A 23,496-nucleotide genomic window follows, 5' to 3' on the forward strand; every position below is an offset into this window, starting at 1 on the left:
AAAACAAAGAAAACTGACAAAGAAAAAAGACCTGAAGTCTCCCATCCATGTAAACCGAACAATAGATGCTAACACACGTGGTGAAGAAAGTAAGCCCTTATAGATGACTAAGATACATCTGAGATTTTCATGCTAAGTTTTGAGAGTCAACAGACTTTGGTAAGCACTTTGCAAGCACCCGGAGATCTTGAAAAACATTGCTCCCATTGATGGTAAGAAAAGACTTGACTCCTAACTTGGGGTATCTAGCATAGAAATCAACAGAGCCTGCATAAAGTCCTGCCCATTCAGCTGTTGAAGAATGTAGGATACACACGTACTACATGTGCAAACGTACTACAAAATAAGAGTAAAATTCACAGCTTTGTCAGTTTCTTTGATGCAGTCATTTCAAAAAGATGGCATGCAGAAGCACAGCTATTAAATATCCTAAAGGAAGCTTAAACAGAAAACAACCCGTCTTCCCACCCACCAGTTTCCCAAGGTTACCTTAAGCTCAGCAACCTGTGAAGAAATGTGCCACATCAGACTTTCACTTAGGAACTTCATGCCATATGGTCCCAGAAGTTCAGAAAGGGCTCTCATTTCTGAGAAATAAAACAAACTGTTCTACTTCAAACATTCCTTCTTCGGTTATTTGATGCCCATCATGTATCTAGCAATAGTGTTTTAATTGCAAAAATATTGTATCATAATAGAACTGAAGCAGCAGTCACCAACACATTATACTCCTATCTCTGTAGCTTAAATGCAACAACCCTGCTTTGACCAGAAATAGGAAAAGCAAGCTCTCAAGGCATAGAGGCAGCATGAATAAAAAGTACTTAAAACACTACTGAAGGTTAACAAATGCCGTCTATAATAGAACACTCTAAGAGTTGCTGTTATTCCAACTACTCAAGCGTACAATAACTATCCCTCACAAATATTCAGTAGAAACATCAAGGTTTACCTGATATGTCAGAGTACTCCTCAGCATTAAATGTCAATTCACTTTCTGTAGGCAAATTCACAAATGCCTTCATGGCTGGAAAATAGGCTATGTGACCATTGCTGACTTGCCGTAGCAAAGTTTCCAAATACCTTATCAGAAAGGGAAAAAGTTTTAGATTAAGAGACACGTGTTCATAGATACTCTATACAACTGAAGTACACTTGTGTGACAAGGGACAGCAAAGCCTATAGACTGAAGTTTTACTTTCATAGTTCAACTGATATCTGTATCTTACTCTACATCTCCCCCCTATAAAAAGTGAATTTCACAATAAGCAAACTTTAAAGTGCTTTTAACAGAAACAGGGAGAAGTAAACTAGAAGTGGGAAACTTAACGAAAATTTCAAACAACTCCACTTTTCCAATTCCAGATTCTTAATTAAGTAAAAATAATATAAAAAACTTGTAACAAGTGTTCATATAATTACTTACCAATTTGTATACAGACTGGTAATGGTTGGCTCACCATGACTATCTAAATGCTGGGTTTGCTGAAGCAGAACATTGTTAAATACTCGTGTAATGTCGATCTGTACATAATTTTCTATTGACTGGAGGACTGTCATATAGGCTCTCACACTGGTTAACAGCTCTGAAGGCTTTGCAATCTCTTGCGTTGCCTGATTATACATAGTCATTCCAACAATTGACCTTGTAGAAACAAAAAAATTGGAAACAAATAAATTGCATTTATTAGTAAAATTAAACAGAGACAAAGATGCAGCTATAAAAATGATTTTATATTCAAAGCTTTTCTCTGAACACTTTTCCAATCTGCAAGTATAAAACTCTAATCAATGAATATACTACACCAGCACTTTTAAAAATAGTTCTAGATGCCAATGACAACTGTATTCATGGTTCCAGCAAAAATTTCATGAGACTATAACAATACTCACCGAATATTTTTAAAATAATGCTTTTTTCCCTTCATATAAATAAGGGCAATCCACAATGTGGAAGACTTATATTACAACTACTTTGGTAAATAAATTAATGTTAAAGTCTTAAAATGAAAAACTTCTGGGAAATGCAAGAGCAATGTGTTAAACGTGTTCAAAGCATATTAACTAAGGCAAAAATTCTTTGACCAAAGTTGCTGTCATAGTTTTAGTTTTAAATATCTGCAAAAAAAAAATCATATAGCAATAATTAAGTACGAATTGAAAATATTCAAAGCAAAACGTCTATCTTGTGTTGCTTTGCGTAAGTATTTAAAGGCACATCTGATTATCTTAACTACGCCTACTGTATTTGAGTGCATAAATTCTGCAAGACATAGACCATACCATTTAATCTCTCTCCTTTCTGCCTCAGCTCACGTATTAAAAAAAAATCTGTTACCTTGAAAGATCTTATCTCTTTCGCAATACAGATAGCTTTCCTAGAGCACACTTTTTTTTTTAAATTACACTTTAACTGTTTTAAGTAACTTTTCAAGAAAGTTATCAGAAGCTCTGCTTTCAACAACTAATGCCTCTCAGCAATTATCATCGTGTTAAGTAGATGAAAGGGAGTATTTTTACATCATTTGGTAGGTAGGCTGCAGTTATATTTGTACACCTAGTTTTAAAATTTTGGGTCTATGTTAAGTAAATAAATAGGAATTTCATTAATGAAAAACAAATCTCCCTTTAGCTGACACAGTGATTTCTATCTTTAATCAAAAAGTCAAGAAATTGCAGGCCATACTTTGATTTGCCCAAATTCTCACTATAAATAAAAACAGGCTCCTAATAGTAGATCTCCTATACATCAGGCTACCTTTCAAGCTAGATCAGAACTGCACAAAGGACTGCATATTCCCTTTTAACACAAATGGACATTAACTTTACCCAGTATCTCACTGAAACCAGGCCCTCAAGCAAACTGTATCATGGGGTCCTTAAAGCAAAGTCTTCTTAGTAAACAAATACTTGCTGTATTCATTTTAGGCTTATAATGGTCTCAGACTTTCAGAGCTAAGCTTTTGAGCGGTATGTACTTTTCAAAGGCAGAACGGCAACAAAACAAAAAAGTAAGAAATTGGTAGATTACTACCTTCATCAGAGGTGAAGGGGATGAGTTGTTCTGGAGGAGAACATCAGCTTATTTAAGTAACATTTTTGTTGTTGCTTGGGAATGTGCAAATAAGCCTATTTTCACAAGTTTACTTCTGAGACAGTCTCTCTTTTATTTTAAAACCAATTCAAAATTGGTATTATTACAAGATTAAGTGGCATAATAATAAGCTTTTAGTCCAATCCTATGTGGAAACAGAGCTGGTTAAAACAGTAAACAAAAAACCTCCTAACACTGAAACACTAACACTTTATTTGAAGGTAAACTGCAAACCTCTGGAAGAAATGCCACTTCAATATCTGAAAGATAATTATAAATTGAACATTTATTCTCTTTGGGTAACAAGCCTCATTTCTTTCATGAGGCGAGAAAAAGGAAAGCATCTGCCTGTGGCTTCAGCCCCAATCCACAAGCCAACCTCGCCAACCTCCCCCCCCCCCCCCAATGAAAAACAAAAAAAGCAAATATGACCTTCACTGGTCTAGGTTCATAAACCTGAAGATTACAGCTGACTTCTTATAAAGTCATGAAGTTATCTTTACTTTTATGCCACCTTGTCTTATTTTAAAGATGGAGGGCTCCAGAGACCTAATATTATGTCTCGATGAGTAAAAGTTTTATTGAGTCTTTATACCTTGTATGGAATACATAATAAGTAATCCTTGGCATAAAATACAACCAGGACAGCTGGCTGTTTTAATATGAAGTCCTCTCCAGAAGTTGCTATTTGCCTATTTCTGTAAACAACGATGGGAAGATCAAGGTAGGAACAGGAATATCAAGTGGCAATACCTTTTTTTTTTTTTTTAAGAAAAAAGGTAATTAAAATATCTTTTCAGTTGGCTTTGTCAGGTCTTGAGTTCTGATTTTTAGATTTCCCTTTCAGCAAGCCAGTAAACTCAAACACTTGAAACAATCCAGCACTGTGCAAAAGAACGGTGGGAAGACAGTCTTTATAAATGCCTAAAAATAGGCGTCACGAACTCCTACCAAATACATAGGACTAGGAATGCAGGATCAGGATATTGTATAGGTGATATTAATTTCCAACATATTTTGTTTTGAAGTGGGAACTAACAATTGTGTATGTCTGCACATATAACTTGTCATTTCAGTCAGAATTTGACTTACGGGTTTCGCAATCCACCCTTTTAAAAACTAGTTTTCCATAGTAAGTATACAATACTTTCAACATCAAATCAACAAAGACTTATCTTTTATATGAATACTTCTACCTTTACAATATTTCTTACTTGGTAAAGCGGATTTCCAGATGAGACGTTAAATATTCTCTTGGGGTAAAGGTGTGTTCCCAAACCACCATGTTTGGTACGTAATTGATTGAGAAGCAGAGCTCAGAAAGTGCAGTGTGCAGTTTGTCCAGGCTTTAAGAACAGGCAACAAGAAATTAAGAAAAATATTTAATGCAATGTAAGTATGTATTATCATGGAAAGCACATGCTGGATGGAAGACGCCTCAAGAGCAGGTACAGCTCTAACTCTTCCTTTCATTATCTTTTTCTGCTTTGAGACACTCTTCTAGTTTATTTTAAAAACAGTATTTTGGGTAAGAACACATCCTACAACTGCATACTGATCTGCATCACATACAGTGATGTGAGAGATATACATATTTTTTATATATAGATATAAGGTTCCCCCCCCAAAAAAAAAACAGTCTGTTAAAGTGTTTTTTTCCTAACTGAACTAAGCAACAAGTCACATTTGCTACTAGCCAGTACTAAAAACCTGAAAATATTGGGAGAGGGAATCTTAAGCTACAAGTAAGTTCTTTTCCCTCTACTTCTCTGATAGTTACAGTTTTCTGATGTTTGGTTGTTGCAACTGTAGTAAAACCACTTCCCCTTCAGCAGTGTGTGTGTTTAGCCACTCCCAGCCACAACACTAAACATCTATTGTTTCCTTTTCTTAGCTTCCTTCCTCTTCATACTTTTATCATTCTACCATCTTGTCCTGTGATCTTTCCTAATTATTATCTTCTACCTTTTCCTCCCCTATCATCTCTTATACCCCAAACTGTATTTATTAATCTTTGTTACCTCTTTCAGGTGGGTTTTTTGGTTTTGTTTTTTATTTGCTGGCACTTTCAATTTTTCTATAGCCACTAACAAGGACACCTTCCCCAGTTGGTACAGGCACTGGAGCCTCAACTCCATCCCAGCAGCTGAAGGCAGCAAACAGCCTTTTGGCAGCAAGAACTTCCAGCCCAGCCTGTACGTTATCTAGTTAACAGTGTTAAAGCAAGGCAGAACTGAAGACGCTGTCCAGTCCTCGGACTCCCACTTCCACAACAATTAATATGACTATACAGAAAACCTAGCTACAGAACAGGGATCCTTTCTGCTCAAGAAACGAAACAGCCGAGAGGATCAATTCGAGATACACACATTCCTATTGCTCTACGTAACAGAATTCATTCTCTATACAAGCTACAGAAGTATCATATGCTCACAAACTACAAAGTCGTCGTATTTAGAGTAAATTAAACTTACTCAGATAGATTAAGCAAGAAGCATTCAATATGTAAAACACACGTTTTGACTTGGGATTTTAGGTGAACGGAATAGAAGAGGCTTACTTTGTCACAACCAATCTGTTTTTCCTCATGCTTTCTACTCCTGGTTTCTCCCTTTCAGGTTCTCCTTTCTTTCCAGTCTGTTTTTTTGACTTTTTGTTCACTGCTTGACTGATGGTTTTGGCACAATGCTTTGGCAGCAACTAGTAGAGAAAAAAAATAGCTCCCTAAATTAAAATCCAACTTCTTAGCAGTCATGAGATACAAAATAAGTGTGATGAAGTCTCCACCTGGACTTAAACAAGTAACACATTCTTCCTCTGACTACTAACTACACAATTCTAATATAAAAGGTTTTCCTCAAACCACCTTCCATTTTATAAACAGAAAACTTTCCCAAAACGGGGGGGGGGGGGGGGGGGGGAGAGAGAATAGAACCATAAAAATTCAGAAAGTCGAACAACCTAGAAAAATCTCAAAGGAGAATTAAAAGAATAGACACAACCACACCCACCTGATCGCTCAGCGTACATTGTTCTGTGCAAATGTCTGTGATAAGATTTCGAGCTTGCTTAGCCATTTCATCCAAGAACATGTTACACAAGGAAAGACTACGATCTCCAATATGATGTCGCTGTTAAAGAGGAAAAAAAAGAAAGTCTTATCTTCAGTTTCCTGTTAGTCCTGCAATATTCAAACAACACACACACTGCACTGCAGTTAATGGTTCACTAAATCATAGAAGTGGGGTACGAGAAATAATAAATTAATTAGTCCTTAATAATCTCAGCTCCAGGATTTTTTTTTTTTTTGGAAGCAACTTGAACCATGAAATGTTCAAAGTCAAAATGGCCTATTATCATTAAAAACATATTGCTTACTGTATTTTGTAAAACATTTTGTGTAAAAGGAGGCAAAATAAATTTTAAAAAGTAGGTTTTCATGTTTCATTTTGGAATGAATCTACTTTAAAGTGTCCAATACTCAAGGTTTCTGTGAATCTCCTCTTCATTAATTTGTACCAATACTAAATCTAAGAGAAAAAAACCCATGCAACTCAAGCTATAGAGAAAGCACAGGGTCATTCACACCACAAAGTCAGTAGTGAAGCTCTACTGCATTAATTTCTGGATTCAGTTCCTTTGTCACTGGCTCTGCACAAGCATAGCCTTCTGTCTCAATGAAATCCTTCTTTCACCACTAATGTTTACTTTCTAACAGCCACACTACCACACATTGTACACAGTACAGCAAAGATTATTTTTCCAAAATGATAATAGTTATCAAGTCATACAATTCAGATATTGAATTCAAAGTTCTGCTGGCTGTGGCAAAACGTGCTTGCTGCAGCTGAATTCACAGTAACTAGCGTACAGTGGACTTTGGCTACTGATTCCTTACTGTTACTATAATTGTTCTGAAAGACATCTCTTGTCCTCAAGGGAAGCCTTCCTGGAAACTTTTTAGTGGTTGTCTAGTATAAATAGAGTTTGCAGCTGTTTAAAGCAAAGTATACAGGGAAAATAATGATATAGACATATATTGAGATGAAGTTTAATGGATTTAATGTTTAAATAAGAACCCACATCGTGCATATTACAATAGATCTTATTCATCTAATTGTTTCAAATGAGCACTGTTAAGAATGAAAATACACTTTCATAAGCACTACACAAAATTGGCCAAGTTAACCCCTGGAATAATTCCAAAGGCAATGGACGTACAGGAAATGTTCTAAAGATTCTATTTCATTACAACAAAAATAGAAAGAATTTCCTCAATCAAACTACTTCCTTTAACAAAGGGTCCATTTCTTTAAGCAACATTCTGCATTTTTTCATTTCTAATTCTAACCAAAGAGGGCTTACATTACCCAGTTCTAACCAAAACGAATGCTTGCATTATACTGTATATCACTTAAGATTTTTTTTTAATCTTACTGAAGAAGCACTATTTATAACAAGCCATACAGAACTGCCAACTTCCTATTTCCTTTTTCTAACTATGAGCTTATAAACCATTTAAAAGAAACACTGTTGCTTGTGAATTTTAATAGGCATACAGGATTTATTAGCATCTAAGCCTGAATGACCCCAGAAAAGTCATCTTATCTTTGTACCTTAGTTTAATCTCTCTTTAAAGCAAAGATAGTAATACTTACTCACTTGAGAAAAGGATTTTGAGATCTATGGGTGAAGAATCACATAAGAAGGTATCTATTTGTTTTACTTCCCTTTTTACCACTCTCCTCCCTCAAAGCTTGTATTGCTATAACAAACACTTTCTTGCAGTGTTCAGCTCTAGTCCTCTCTAGTTTAAACGAGAGACAAAAATAACTAAGACAATATATTTAAAAATTACCTCTTCTGGGCATAGTTCATGGGTGCAGCTCATAAAATGAGTACAAAGCAGTGGGAATGCAATTGAGTATCTTGACTGAGAGGGAAGCTCCAAACACTGCTGAAACATCTTCTCAAAAGCACGACTATAAAAACTGAGCAGAAATAGACATTTAAATGGAATACATACATAATTTTGCTGCAAATAAAGTCTACTTCACACAAATCAAATATGCTATTAGTGTCAGATTTGTAGTTATAACTTATACCAAAAATTGCATCATGCTTTCAAAGAAGTTTGTTGTCTGCATTCACTTCTTACGCATTTTATTTGCATCTCTCTATTATTACCATATTTTTATTCTGATGTTTGCCACATAGGCACTGCAAAAACTTGCACCTTTTGCAAAAATGTATTAAGGAAGAATCTGCAAATGACCTCAGATCAATTATGTGACTGAAGAATCTCTCTGACAGTTCTTCAGAAATACCTTTATCAAACTAATTCATATGGAAACCAGAAATTCTAATTGATTCTCCCACTGGCCTATCTTCCTACAAAGTTTGCTATTTAAAAATTACACTTGCAAGGGCAAACCAAACAATAAACAAGAAAACGCTTCTACAATCAGGTTAGTAACGTACCAAAATATAGAAAGATCGGAGGTTTCAACCAACATCTCCACCAAGGAATCTACCATTTTTGTGTGGAAAATGATTGTGTTCATCATTTTTCCTAGTTCTCTATGGTCTGCAAGACTAAGTGAAGCTTTAGAAACACTGGTATAGGCCTGGAAAGACACAAGAAAAAATTTATGCTATATCTACAGCTGCTTTTTTGCAAATTCAGCTACTGCCCAATATAAAGGTTAAATACTGATTATTGCTATACATAGGACACCTGTGTACTTAAAGACCGTGGATAGACTATTTTATCTTTCTACTATGGCTTAAGAAAAGCAAACTGCCTTTCAATGAAGTCTCCATATATCATTTGAATACGATACCAATTCACAGATAAACTGTACAACAAATGTATTGACAAAACACAGACATGCACTTGTGAGCCCCCCCTTTAACAATCAAGTTTTGGAAAGCAAGAAAAAGAATGCATATTTTGAAAATATAAAAATAACATGTCTATCTAATTTTGAGACAATTGATTTACAGTCTAAACAGTACTCCCCCCTTTATTAAGTCAATTGAAGATACTGTTATTGCAATGCACAGAAGTGATCTCACTGAACGTTATTTTCTCGCTGAACAGCCTCTACCTTCCCTTGGCTGGGCAGGCTGAAATCACACTCCACACAGTGCACAGCTGCCAACAAACTGCTCATCCTCAACACATTCTATTTCCGAACTGTTATAAACACCCCAAAGAATGATTTGCAAAAAGTATGCAATGCAGACAAAGTTACATCAAAATGTAGCAAATTATCAGCTTAAGTATTTGTTTGATTTTAAAAGACTAGTTTATCCTTAGATAGCCTGTCATCCACTTGCAGTGAGAGAGTAATCTAGAAGAGCAGTAATTTATTAAACATTTTGGTTTTAAGTTAGTAAAGTGTCACACATTTACAAAGCCTTACCTGCAATCTAAACCAGTCTAATCTCATTCCTCTGAAGTCAAACACCTCTCCATCTTCAACTGCATCAGGGAAAAATACAGAACATAAAACCTTTAGGAAAACAACTACAAATTCGGATATAGTATATCAGACCTTCTAAAAAAATCCCAAAGTTCTCAAGAATTACTTGGGTATTGAACTTCATGCTTTTACCTAAGAATGTCAATCCAGCACAGACACGCTACTAGGAATTAAAATATCTAGAAGAAAATATGCATAATACGCTTTCTAAATTAAAAGGTAGGATTACTTCCCAATGGCATTCTTCAGAAGCTCTATCGGTATAGAGCTGCCCTGGAAAAGGGACACACAATAAGATGCAGATACCGTAACGAAAGAGAAACAAGGGAACAAATTCAGATTATGCAGGTTATCTGCTTCTACCGATTGCATGAAACAAAAAGCAATGAAGCTTTCCAGAGGAATCTGTCATTCTGTTACCATTTTCCCAAGTTCATTTAAACTTACCTTGTTTCACGCTTAGTGAAGTCATTGTGTTTACAAAAGAGGACATGATGATTGATTCATCCTCTGGGCACACTGAAAGATTCTAAAATAAATGTTGTTGCTATTATTATTTCAAGCTTGGTTTACAAAACAATGTCAATACCCATGCCCAATTTATCAGCTATATTCTGAAATGTACAAAAATTTACAGAAGGTAACTTAATCGATGGAATATCTCAGATAGTGCTAATTAACAGCTTTCACTTTTTACTTCATTGGTTGATGACAAATACCTAGAAAAGCTTGCTTCCAAACAAACATCTGCTCAAAATGGAAAAATCTGTCAGTAAGTGCCCATGCATTTTCAGGCTGTAGTCATTTACAAAATGGACACCAAACATTTTCCTGTTATACATCAGAAACCAAACATTTTTCTGACTGCTACAGGCATCTGATCTGTCTACAAAGGAAATTTGGCCATGGCAGGACATAATGGAGCCCACATCAGCATCACTTTGCTTCCCACAAAACCCCCTCTCAACAGTTGGTTTTTTTTTTTTACTAACATTGATTTGAATGATTTATACCACCTGAAAGATGGACTATCAAGTTTTCAAATTTTACAAAATGGAACAGTTCATGAAAAAGCAGTTTCAGCAATTGATAAGATCATATTTCTATTAAATAATACAACACAAGTTTCTCATTATTCCAGCTATGACTGACATTTTAACCTAAAGGTTGAAAAAAATCCAAATTATCACTCAATCATTTGTCTAGTTTTGTGCTTGATACCTGTTATGAATTAATTACAACTAAAATTCAAGCCAGGTTTTTTTTTCCTCTTTCAGTTTGATCCTAAGGATTATCCTATCTAAACACAGAACACTTGTGCCACTTGTACAGCATTTAGAAGTCATTCACTAGATCTAGGAAATAATTTCCCAGGAATCGATGACATAGGTCAAAAATATTTAATTCCATCACTCTAAAAAAAATAAATCTGTTTAACATGTAAGTATACAGAGTTATAAGCAAAAAAAGACTCCAAATACATTCATTTTGGTATTGAAAGTAAACCAAAGGATTCAGTTACATTTAATAATTTAAACAGTGATACAAACTGGTATTTAAACTGTTTAAATAGTTCGTTTAAATAAACAGTAGAGTATGTAAGTTCCACCTTCTGGTAGTTGATGTAATGCTGGGAGTGTGAATCTTTGCACACAACAGAAAAGCTTACAGTACAAACTTGTCAAGTTTGAGTAGCTGACCTAGTCACGAAATTTGGGCTCCATCTAGTGGTCACTAGGGAATAAAACCAAAACAGTTCAGAAAGCCTATCTTTCTTTGTCAGGCTAAATAAGAAAAAGTTTCTACAATGCTCCTTCAGCGGCAGTACTCGTTTCATTGTCTTTAAACATAACATTGCTTAATAACATTTAAGTATTCATATAACAACCAAAAGTACAACTCTAAATCCCAGAATTAAACAGCAAGTTAAGTTAATTTGCCTTACTTCATAATGTTCATCAAAATCCACAAACCAGGATGCGTTTCATACAGACATTTTGGACAAAAAGCCCTTTTTAAAGTTTGCATTTGAGAACCCCAAACCACAGTCTTTCCATACCTGAACAAGCTCGTTTAAGACCACTGCATCAAAGCCGGAGAGATACTGTACGTAGTATCTCTGCATCACGGGTCCGTATTTTCGCACATGTGCTCTGAGCTCCTCCATGTAGAATATTAGCTCGGCTATGTGTCTAGGCAAGAAGACAAGGAAAAGCTTACAAATAAGAAAACATCCAAAAATATTAAAAACAATTTCTACCGGTGGAATGCTTCTCAAGGGATTTCCTCCTACACCTTGCTTTTAAAACTATTACTAACAGGCAATTTCTGTATGAAAGTATTTGTTCTCATTGTAAAATGAGTTTACAGAGGTAATTTTCTCTGCAAGGTAAAATCCACTCAACAGGACATAAGTTAGCAGGATGCCCTCACGGTAATCCTCAAAGATCTGTATAACTAGCCACTTACTTTTTGAAGAAGCCCTTCTATAATGCTGAATTTGAAAAAAAAATTTTTTTCCGCAAGAAGTGGTTAAATCTGAAAAATACAATTGTAATAACTGCCTTTTTGTTGGGTTGGTTTTGGTTTGTTTGTTTTTTAAAACCATGAGGATGGTTCAATACTTGCACAGGTTGCTTCAGAGAGGCTGTAGGACCTCCATCCCTAGCACCTAGTCCAGTGAAGAAAACCCAAGGTTTTCCTACTCCAGTTGTAGAAATAGCCTTGTGATTGTCACTTGTTTAAACTCCTGCAGTCAATACACAGACTTTTAGTTCAATCTTGTGTTCAATAATCTTGAGAACAACTCAAAAGACAACTAGTGCCCTTCTGCCTATCCATATTCATATATCTCTTAAACCCATTTCTCATTTTTACCTTCTGTTTATGATGACACTAATGCTGTATTAAATAAATCTTATCTGATTTAAAAGACAGTGTTGCTACAATACAGGAGACATCCTACAAATCAACAAATCAAGCTTTTTGACAGGTTTCTTCCCCCCCCCACTGACTTGTTCAATGCAAATCAGTAACACTGAAGACACATGATGAAGCTTTTTTGTTGTTTTGCTTTCTCAAAAGAAAAATTTTCTTTTTCAAAAGAAAAAAAATGCATAAAACTTTTATAAAATATTTTTATTTTATAAATACATTTGCTAGAGAAAACAAACTTTCACTGATGTGCTTCAGTTTCTGGGATTCCCAGGTAAAGAATTTCTGAACTGTCCCAACTCTTCCATATAGCTATCCTTTCCCAAGATTCCCTTGCCTTCAAATGCATTTCATCTGTGAAATTCTCAAATATTTAAGGTATCACACTAAAAACTGTTAACATACTTATCTATGAAATCATCTGCACTCTTCTTTGGCATATTATCTGCATGACGAAGAAGCCAAATAATTTCATCACGAGCAAAGGATAATGCCATAAATACAAAAAGTGCCTGAAAAAGAAAAGTTGTTCACAAGCTTATAGATATATACAATAGCTGCACACCTTGTGCAACCTAAGAGGCAACTAGTCTCTAAAATCAAAGAATCTTAAAACCTAAGTAGGTTTTCTCTCAAAGAGTGGGTTTTTTTCCCCCCAAACAAAATACATGTCATATTATCACTTGGAAACAAAAAGTGAGATTGCATAAATGCGAAACATAAGAACCATAATTACCTTGGGACCCAACAGGCCTGGCTGATCAGACAGGACAGTAGCCAGTTCTTTGAGTGCAGAACGTAAAAACTTGCGTCTCTCTCTATGCATTGAACCGCTGCATCAAAAGAACAAACCGAAACATCATCCACTGTGCTAACCACAGAACATTTGATTTTTCCAAACATTTAAGCCCAAGCATAGGCAGCTCATATCATACCAACTTCAAAAGTTCAGTATTACAAAGGATGTTGTTCACTTAAAATTGGCATCCCCATCACCAGTGCTGTATTTTCCTGAAGTATGATTAAATTTAAAAACCAAGTTCTCTGCCCCTGGTCTGTGATTTGCATTTGGCCCCACTAAAACATTTCTATTTAGCTTGCATTCACATTAAGTAACTAGACAAAAACTGGACAATACATGAACTAAATGCTTCTGCCCTGAAAATTTGAAAAATAATCTAAAACTTGGGAAGTTGAATCGATAACGGCATACCATTAAGCAAATCCAGATTTAAAAGAACAGTCAGTACATGATCTCATTTGAAAATGCACAATCTGTTCAGCATTCAACAAATCCTGTTTATACATTCTTTATAACTTCACTAGAGAAAAACAACACTAAAATCTTTCAGGAAAACTTTGTAGGACACTTACGCATGTGAAACAGCAGCTTCTTTGCACTCTCTGATGTCATTAATACGTTTGTTGTAGCTGCAAGTAAAAAACAATCCAATACGGTAATAAGTATTAGTAGCACAATTTAGAAAGAGCTGCGACTTGTGAGGAGCTGCAATGCTACAGCAAGTAGGATACAGCAAAATGCTCACACAAGACTTATTTCCCTGCTCAGAGTTAAATGCTGAAACCGGATACCCAAACTGAAAATACTCTCCACTGAAGTGGTCCTGGTATTATCTGGTAGAGACCTCGACCCTGTTACTGCCTGAGTTTTCATATGATATATTGCAGAAACAGTGGCAGACAGTTGCTACTTTCCAAGGAAACTCTGCATTCATGACATCATTTCTCTTCCCTAGATTCAGATTTGTGGGCGACATCATTAATTTTAACTTTTGCCATTTTAGAGACTGATTCACCAGACTTTTTCAGAACTGAGATAAAAAAAGGCACAATGGTTACAAAATCAAGCTCCTGGAAGTTATGCATTAAAGAAACAGTTAAGATACTAAGCAAAAATGCTTGTGTATTCACTATCCTCAAGCAGAACTTAGACGAAGCAGAAGTAACATTTTCAAAACAACTCTTCAACAAATGATACTTTTTTTAACAGAAGTTCTGAAAGGAGAAAAAGGGAACGAAAACTTACCCTCGTATGTTTACAAACAAGTCTTCTGCAGCTTTGTGAATATGGAATACTTCATCTCGAAACAGAGCCAAGCAAGAGCTGCTTTGAAGTGCAAGCTTCCAAAGGTTCAAAGCTGTAGCATCACTATTTAGGATTCCATGGCATAAAATAAATCCAACTTCAAAAGTTCACATTGATGTATGTCACAAACCAGATGCACAAAGACAGTAAGAGAACAGTGAGATTATTATGCATTTTCTCCTAAATAGTTCAAATAGTTCATTGATAAACTGTTTAATGGGTAACATCGTTTTATATATAAAAAAAATACCCCACACTGTTCTAGTGTAGATATTTTTGTAATATTTTTGTAACATGAATTATTTAATGCTGATACTACTCAGCTATTTTCATTAAAATTACTAAACCCCTCACTTGTAGTCAAAGTCTGGAATAAATTGATGACAAGCTCCATTCCATCATGTGCTGAATGCTAACTTCACTGCATGTAGAAGTATGATACATACAAATGAGATCTAATCAAATTCTCTAGAATCTAATTTGAATACAACAGCTTTTGTACAGTACAGAAAAGCAAGTATTTTAAATGTTAACTAATTTTTTTTTAATACAACCGCAAGTTGTTCCAGAATATTTTACTCACAAATAATCCATTTTTCCATTGCATCCAGAGAGAGGTATTCACATGGCATCTGTTGAAAAAAAAAGTAATTTGTAGCAAACTACTTATATAAAAGACAATACATTTCATAAGAAGTACTTTTTAGAAAAAGGGACAAATGAAGCCTTAAACGCTGATGAACCATGGAAGACTGCTTCTGATTACTAACGGGGCATTGTTTCATCCCTCTAGAAACTGAGGGTTTGAACACTAAATGAGCTTCCATACCCTCCAATACCTTGAACAAAACAGTGAACAAATTTTGACAAATGTTTAGCTTCAACAAACTTTGTATTTAAGAATATTAAAGAACTAAAGGCTTTTGAGGTATACTAATCACAACCTGACAGCTGTTAACGCTTGAATTTTTTCCAGAAAGATGACCATTCATATTACAACTGAGGGAGCAAATGCAAATAATAGAAATTTTAAAGGAAATATCAGTTCTGATTTTCAGTCTGTTGGCCCACAAACATCTGAAACGGTACACAGGATTCCTTCCTTCTACACTGCAGAAGTTAATATTGCTTCCCTTCATCTTTTGATTATCAAATACTGAAAATGAAAGCATGAGCTAACCAACAGAAGCTTTAATTAATGTGAGAAAACTTTCCCCCCATACTAAAGTATTCCGCTCTCCCAACTAACATATTTACTTCTCCGATTAAAAGCCACATAAAGGAAATCAAATAGAAAATAAAACATCCCTACATTATTTAATGGAAAACCTTGCTTAACTTTATCATATAATGCAAATTAAAAGGCATACTGTGTCAGACTGTGCAGGATTAAGCATTGTACTGGGGGCACTGATGAGGCTCAGTAGTTGTGCATTTCTCCACTGGTCAGCTGAGAGATTTCTTCGAGGATAAACCATCTGGAGTGAAATCAGAGCATCTGAAAGGGACTGAAAAGGAGACCAGTGATGAGTTTGAAGATGCCCTCAAGATTCAGTCTTGAATAAATATGCAAGTTCTTTACGTTGTGAACGGTGTATTGACATTGCTGTACTCCAAGCACAAGAGACACTAAGTACTATTTTATCAGTAGTGCTGTTTTCTCAGCATTATTACTAACAATAATCAAAACATTTTACTGAACTAGTTCTGAAATTAAACTTGAGGTTAAAACCCATTGCATCTAGTTTATTTCACATATAAAAGAGTATTCCAGGCTAAGGCAGGAGGTTTTGGGGGTTTTTATTATTTTTTAGAGTTATAAAATTCTGAGTTCAGAATTAGAGGACATGAAAAAAATCAATAGGGGACAACAAATCTGTCATGTACAACTGAAAGTTGTTCATTATTTATTCAAACATGCCAATTATTGTGTTACTCCCTTCTCTGCCACTTCATTTAGTATGTTCTTTCCTCTTCGTTGGCAAATTGTAATTATTTTGAGCAGATGCTGTCTACAGGAGCATCTTCATAGCAGATTAAGCTTATCCGAGTAAGTGCTGTTCCACACCTTCTCCCTCTTTTGCATCAATGCTGGTGCTTGTATGAGTCCTCAGGGAGCCAGGTCTAAGCGTTATGCCAGCAAAGAAGGTCACGCAGGCAAAAAAAAAAAGTCATCTGCTGAAGCTAATTTAAGGGACCAAACAACTGTCAGGTTTACTGCAAAGTAGTGAGATGATGGAAGGACAACTTCAATGTGCAGTACCATGAGAGTGTAACCTAAGTATCTGTTTCTATAGCATGGTGCCTGAAGGGATCCATGACCCCAATTTATACCTCTGGCACAAAACAAGCAGAAGAGCAAAAATCAGACTGAAAAAATGGCTTTACAAAACATTTCAAGGGAACAGATTGGTCCACTATTAAATATGAAAGCATAAACAAAAATAATATTGAAAAGTGAAGCATCTTTCCTAAAATGTGTACAAGAAAAGATTAATTGCAAATGAGATCCTTAGCTAAGTAAGTCTTCACAAGCCAGGAATCATGCAGAAGAAAGTATAACAAAAATAAGATTACAGATTATTTAGACAAATGAGTACTCAAAACTATGTCACTTCAAAGCACTTTGAGAAGTAGCTGAAAAACTCTCTGAACTTCTAGACTATCTTCAAAAGTTTAAGGAAATTAAGAAAAATCTCAAGAGAACTAGAGAAGGAAAACACAGCCAGTACTTAGACTTCAAAACAGGAAAAAAAAACCCCAAACCTTAGAAACTTCAGGCAATAACTTAGTATTTAACTCAAACTCCTGCCAAAGACTCAAAAAATAAGTTGTTAGGCAATCAGTTTGCAAGCACCTAGAAAATAAGACCTTTATAAATTACAGCTGGTCAGTACCGATCAAACAAATCTAGTTTCCTTTGACAGAGGAGCAAGCTTAGTGGACAAACAGGAAGTGATCAACAGGATATACATTGACTTTGGTGAGGCTTCTGTCACTTTTCCAAGGTATTCTCATATGAAAATACAGCCTAGATAAATCATCACAGAACTGCAGCACAACCAGCTGTGTAAGAATAAAAGCTTAAAAACATCTGTACAGAAAAGGCTAAAGGAATTGGGTTCATTTAACTTAGCAAAGTCAACCGAGCAGGGTACACAGTACAGCTTTTGAGTACAGGAGATATTATTAAGGAGGCAGTGGTCATCTCCAGCGGCCCCAGTCTAAGGACAATCCAAAGCAAAAACCCTCAGGTTACAAAATAGAAAACCACATTCATCTAGGACGGTAAACCAGGAAAAAACTGGTGTCATAGAAACATTAGGAGTTTCCTTAATTTCAAGCTACAAACCAAAACAAAACACCGATGTAGCTATTCTCAGATGATCCACAACTGGTTTTTGAACAATTTCTAATCGTTAGTGAATAAAATGGAACCTTACCAATGGCTCTTAGTATTCCTGTATTTCTATAGGTTCTGTTATTTAATAGGATATCAATCCCCAGCCCCAGACATCCATTATAAGTAAAATCTCCCATAAAATGTATACCTAATGGCTTTTGACAAAACAAACTCTTGCATATTTACTTTTTTATCTCCGCTTCTCTCAATTAAGGTTACTGTGTTCCTGCGAAAAGTAGTTACATACTTTACTGTGAGGTACAAATTCCTCCATCATTTTCTTTAAAGGATTTTCATAATCCACAATCATCTGGCCAAGGCGTGGATATTCTCTGTCACTAAAAGCAACAACAAACAATTCACTCAGGTGTAGTTATTATTATTATTATTAAACACACTTCCTACACAACAGATTTTTACCTTGCTCCATGTGTCATTTCATGGGCATAGTTATACAATCCAATGATAGCCTTCCTTTCTTCAATTCGAGACAGCAATATCATTAGAGTTGTATAGGTTATAATCAAATCTAGGTAGTTCTTTGTTAAATCGAAGTTTACAGTCTAGAGAGAAAAACAGTAAATTATCATTCTGAAACAAGTATATAACTTTTTCTTTAACTTTCCACCAATTTTCAGCATTTTTTAGATACAATGGACTGTCTTGATTAAAGTTTTTGTTCTGGTTGCATACAGACTTTGTATAATCTTAATTTATTCACTCAAATCCCCAGAACTGTTTGTATTCATGAAAGAAAGCATGCAAATAAACCTTTCCAGGCTCAAGTGTCACAGGTTAGCTGGCAGATAGGAAAACTTTTCTTGGATGTTACTAAGCAGTCAGCAAGTGCCTTGGCCTGTGAATTATATTTTAATAAGACTCTGCAATGTAAAAAACCAGCACATATCTCACTGGCCTGGTAAGATCATTCCATAGGATATATACCTGCTCCTCTCTCATACTATGAAACTAAGCCAAAATTTAGAATAACAACTAAAACTAGCAAGGTGACATTATGAACATTAGAAAAGAAAGCTGAAACCAAAAAGAAAAGGTGTCTGAGGTTTTGTTTTGGGGTTTTTTGGTGTTTGTTTGGTTTTTTTTAAATGTAACCTTTTAGCTGCTTTTGTGCTTGCTTTAGCCAACACCAAAAGTGACCTCCTCACATGTCTCTTAGGTGGACAGCAGTAATATTCCTGTTTTGTAAGCCCAGATGGCTTAAGCATGTAGATGACAGTAAACCTCTAAGAATAAACTTGCAGATACAATAAAGCAAAAATTACAGAAAGATTTGTATGTCTGGTAATGGACAATGCTGTTACACTGCTGTCCATAAGTAGCCTGTTTAAAATGGTCTATCTTCTGATTTCAAGCTATTTATAAAAGTTAGAGACCTGAAGATTACAGTATTTTTATTTCTCTTGCATTTATAACTAGAGATGTCACGTTTCTTGGGCTAACATAAACAAGTCCTCCTAATTCTCCACACAGGACTCTGATTAGAAACATTTTTCAGTGGCATTTGAAAGTTTAAACCCAGAAACTTACAATATCAAAGAAGACTTGGCAAACATCAATAGTGTTCAGCAGCTCACAAACATGGTCCTTGAAAAACAAAGGAATAACTTTACTTTAAAAAGACCTAAGTAAACCACTTTACTACGCTTAGTGATGGAGACTGATTTCATTTTCTTTTTAAAGAACCGAGCTACAAGTTCAGCTATTTCATTATATGGTGTTATTTCATAAATAGACAGAAACCTGATGTGACAGAATAACTGACATATTTGTTACACCTTACCTTAAATTCCATAACATCAACAAAAGTGAAGTAGTATAATGCCAGGTTCTTTAGAATCTCCGATTTTTCTTTCTGGAGCTGAGCAAGCTGTTGCTAAAAGAGAAACAAACATGCACACTGTTCTTAGAAGATCTTGAGAAGACTACTGAAAAATAATACCTGTGAAGCGCAGAATAACCACCAGGCTATGCAAAGAAGCCTTAACATGGTTTTCTAAGACTGAGGTTCTGTATGTCTCAAATACACACAGTTCTCAGAACAGATCATTTTAACAGCCGCTGACTATACTTTGAAGATAAAAGTCGAATTAGTACACATTAGTACTAAAGTCATATTGTTTAGCTCAGCTAGAGGTGAAAATGGGTAGTTAGGAGAACAGAGTTATCATATGTATAATTAGCAAAAGCAGAACAGTACGTGAGCACAAATCAGTATGACAAAAAAACAATGACGTTACTTGAGGTGGGAGAAAAAGAAGGTAGCAGGTTACAAACTTTACTACAGAAAAACATTATGCTTTTAAATTCTGAACTTACCAAAAAGAATATCCAGGCAAAGCCACGTTAAGCATGCAAAATAAAATGTAGATACAAACATAAAATACAGTAACGGTTCTTTGACCAGTTCCATATAAACACAATAATACATTCAAACAAAAGCAACAAAATAAAGAAACAAAAAAGAAGCAAAACACTAGCATTAGACACTGGTGGATAAAATGGAAGAGGCAAATGTGAATACAAAGGCATAAAATAGTTCACATGGATTTTTTTTTTTATTTTTTAAACAGACAATGAAATATCATTTAATTTCTGTATTTTTCAATGTTTTCTGGAGGAACCAGACTACTTAATTATAATTAAGAACACAAAAAAAAGCAGCAGTTACTGAACAGCCATTCTGTTTATCCATGTATTACAGTCTCACAGCACTACAAGAATCCAATTATTTAACTTGCAATATCCAGCTACTAATTAAGTCCCTTTCCTGATATATGAATTGAAATGAGTTAAAGCAGTCATAACACTTGATATGAAAATGTGCCCTCCAAAAAGCTGCAAGATTTTAAATTAAAGACTGATCAAGTTAAATAGGATTTTCTTCTCAGCAAGAGCAATCAATTATAAGGAAGATTAAATAAATTGTTTCAAATTTATTAGCTTATTTTCATATGACAGGTTAGAACTGAATATGCTTCTTCATCTCCCTCTCTTTATAAAGCTGCTCTGTGTTCTCAGTTTTATGTAAAGCACTAAAATTCCTCTAAATTCAAAAAACAGACTGCCTGGACCGCTACGTCATATATAAGATAATTTTTGCTTCTTTCCTGAATTTTTAGAGGCGATTATGATTTTTAGAAGCCTTGAGCCATAAGACTTCCATTATAGCCAAGGAAGGCAGGCATGTAGAGAGTTATAAGCAAATTGGGATGGCTACATTATAAAATATTCCTGCCTACTCTTAAACCAGAGCAAAGGATTTAACTTTGAAGGTCCAACTTTGAATGCCTGCCCTATATAATATTTAAGTTTCTTTCACATAGTCATCAGCTGGGACTTAAATGAAAAAGGGGTGCAGGTGCATGTGTTTATTATGTAACTTCTGATAATCTCATGCACTAGGAGATAGGTTATTTGCATTTAAACGACTGCTGTACAAAATCTGTTTTCAAATGTAAGTCCTATGAATTGTATTTTGATCCTCAGTATGAACTTGCTACTACCTTTCCCAGCGTGTACCTTAAACTTTAACTGCATTGTGCTCAGAGAACAAAGCATCTAGCATCATCATACGCAGTCGGGAGCTCCTGCAGGTCTGCACAGCTCCAGCAAACCTTTGGGACAACTTGCATCTGTATTTGGGACCTCCCCAGTGGAAAGAGTACTCTGTACTTTCAGGGCTGCTTCGTCAGTCAACAGTTGTTACATGGTGAATATTCATTGCCTAAGATGCTTGGTTTTAACCTTCATCCTGACTCTGTCATTTAAACTATTTATTGCAAGTGATTTGTTTTTAAAACAATACGCAGAAATAGGGTTTGTTTCTGTGCAACTAACACAAGCGTGAATTGGATGAATTTGAGTTGTTGTTTCATGGTTTTTCAGGAACAGACCACATGCTATCATTGAGATGTAGGAATAATTCTAGTGCAGAAAGACGACGAAACCAAAACTCGCATTACAACTGCACATAAGCTTTAACAACTTTTTCCTACTGCAATCTTAACTCATGCTAAACAAGGTGCAATGCTAAGGGAGACTATCAAGATTATGGGTTGTTGTACACAACACCTATGTTTGGTACAACAAATAGCAACTGAGTGTCCACTTCTGAAGGACACGACAATTTCAAAGCCACAACCTATTTGGGCCACAATACATGAAGTGGGGAGATATGGCAAAAAGGTAGACGGTGCTGAGAACTAGGCCTGCAAAATAAATAGTCTTCTTTGAGAAATTCTGTGAAGCTGTACATTAAATAAGAGAATATAGGGAGGTATTCATTACACTCAACCAAGAACTAAAGAATCACTGCTGTGCACCATTAACTTGTTACCTGTATTCCCAGAAATATTTACACTTAAGTGATGCTAAAACTTTCGTACTGAGTTAAGGTGATCATTCTTCAAACTCTGAGTGTTGAGAGTGTAAGCAAGCTTTTATTTAAAATATTAGTATCAAAGTAAAACAATATATCAACTCTAATCACTGCTAAATCAGTATGGTGCAAACAGTTCAATTCATGCAGCACAGCCTGATCAGTAATGTTTAAAAGTACAGCTTACAGCATGTAGGGTCTTGGATATTTATTTGCATTTTTATCACGCAAGAATGTGGGTGTAGCTCTTTCCACACCCACTGCAACACAACTTTCCATTACTAATTTCCTAACAGCTGTTTAAGAAATAGCTGGTGCCATATCGTTTTGTATTTGGTTTGAGGCTTTTTTCCTTAGCCTGCAATTCCATTTATCAGCAAACATCTCTGTTTCCAATATTCAACAAAAGTTTTAAAATAGGACAAGCTGAAGAAATAACTCTTAAAACATTACTAGCATCAAAAGATTATTTTCACTATAGTTAACCATGCCTTGTTGATTGGCTAGACATAAGTGTTTTATTTATTCTTAAGAATCTGAAGTACAAATTATACAAACAAGGACAACAGTATTTTTGTTGAACGAGCTGAATTAGATTTAAGACATATGAAAAGCTGTAGAAATTTTAGCATAACAAGATCAAAAAAAATTGAAATAATTTATCTGAAATCATTTGTCTATTAACTAAATACCACATCTCCAACCATATTTGAATATTATTTATAAATAGGGATTTTAAATACCAGAGTGAAGCTGACACTTTGCCAAGTACGTTATCTACAAGAGAAGAAACTGACCTTTACCAAGTTGTCTTGTGCCTTTCGTCCTTCATATTGATACCAGCAGAGTTTAAACCTAACCTTATGTAAATATGCTAAACCCCAAAATCTTTACACAACTGATTATGTATACAGAGAAAGTACATTAAAAGAAGTGAAAAACAAATCAGAAAGTGCAAGACAGCCTCACTTAAACCTTACATGAACACAATGGCCCAGAGACAAGAAAGTAATGACAGAGACACTGGCATATTAACAATGGTAATAAATACGAATTTAATACGAAAGCACA

At 35.2% G+C, this 23,496-nt stretch overlaps 1 protein-coding gene across 1 annotated transcript in view; it reads right to left on the minus strand.

Moving 5' to 3' along the window:
* Nucleotides 1-23,496, minus strand: part of NCKAP1 (NCK-associated protein 1) — a 60,699-nt gene that overhangs the window by 19,420 nt on the left and 17,783 nt on the right. The window contains exons 4-24 of the mRNA XM_009329673.1: nucleotides 19,828-19,920; nucleotides 19,575-19,631; nucleotides 18,447-18,589; nucleotides 18,274-18,364; nucleotides 15,994-16,131; nucleotides 15,207-15,255; nucleotides 14,564-14,720; nucleotides 13,891-13,947; nucleotides 13,253-13,349; nucleotides 12,922-13,028; nucleotides 11,642-11,774; nucleotides 10,030-10,111; nucleotides 9,523-9,581; nucleotides 8,576-8,721; nucleotides 7,953-8,085; nucleotides 6,106-6,225; nucleotides 5,655-5,794; nucleotides 4,309-4,440; nucleotides 1,427-1,645; nucleotides 953-1,083; nucleotides 490-587 (exon numbers count right to left, since the gene is read on the minus strand). Coding sequence (XP_009327948.1) covers nucleotides 490-587; nucleotides 953-1,083; nucleotides 1,427-1,645; nucleotides 4,309-4,440; nucleotides 5,655-5,794; nucleotides 6,106-6,225; nucleotides 7,953-8,085; nucleotides 8,576-8,721; nucleotides 9,523-9,581; nucleotides 10,030-10,111; nucleotides 11,642-11,774; nucleotides 12,922-13,028; nucleotides 13,253-13,349; nucleotides 13,891-13,947; nucleotides 14,564-14,720; nucleotides 15,207-15,255; nucleotides 15,994-16,131; nucleotides 18,274-18,364; nucleotides 18,447-18,589; nucleotides 19,575-19,631; nucleotides 19,828-19,920 — 2,382 coding nt within the window. The remainder of the gene's footprint in view (nucleotides 1-489; nucleotides 588-952; nucleotides 1,084-1,426; nucleotides 1,646-4,308; nucleotides 4,441-5,654; nucleotides 5,795-6,105; nucleotides 6,226-7,952; nucleotides 8,086-8,575; nucleotides 8,722-9,522; nucleotides 9,582-10,029; nucleotides 10,112-11,641; nucleotides 11,775-12,921; nucleotides 13,029-13,252; nucleotides 13,350-13,890; nucleotides 13,948-14,563; nucleotides 14,721-15,206; nucleotides 15,256-15,993; nucleotides 16,132-18,273; nucleotides 18,365-18,446; nucleotides 18,590-19,574; nucleotides 19,632-19,827; nucleotides 19,921-23,496) is intronic.

This window comes from Pygoscelis adeliae, unplaced genomic scaffold (genome assembly GCF_000699105.1).
Source record: "Pygoscelis adeliae isolate BGI_AS28 unplaced genomic scaffold, ASM69910v1 Scaffold7, whole genome shotgun sequence".
Taxonomy (NCBI): domain Eukaryota; kingdom Metazoa; phylum Chordata; class Aves; order Sphenisciformes; family Spheniscidae; genus Pygoscelis; species Pygoscelis adeliae.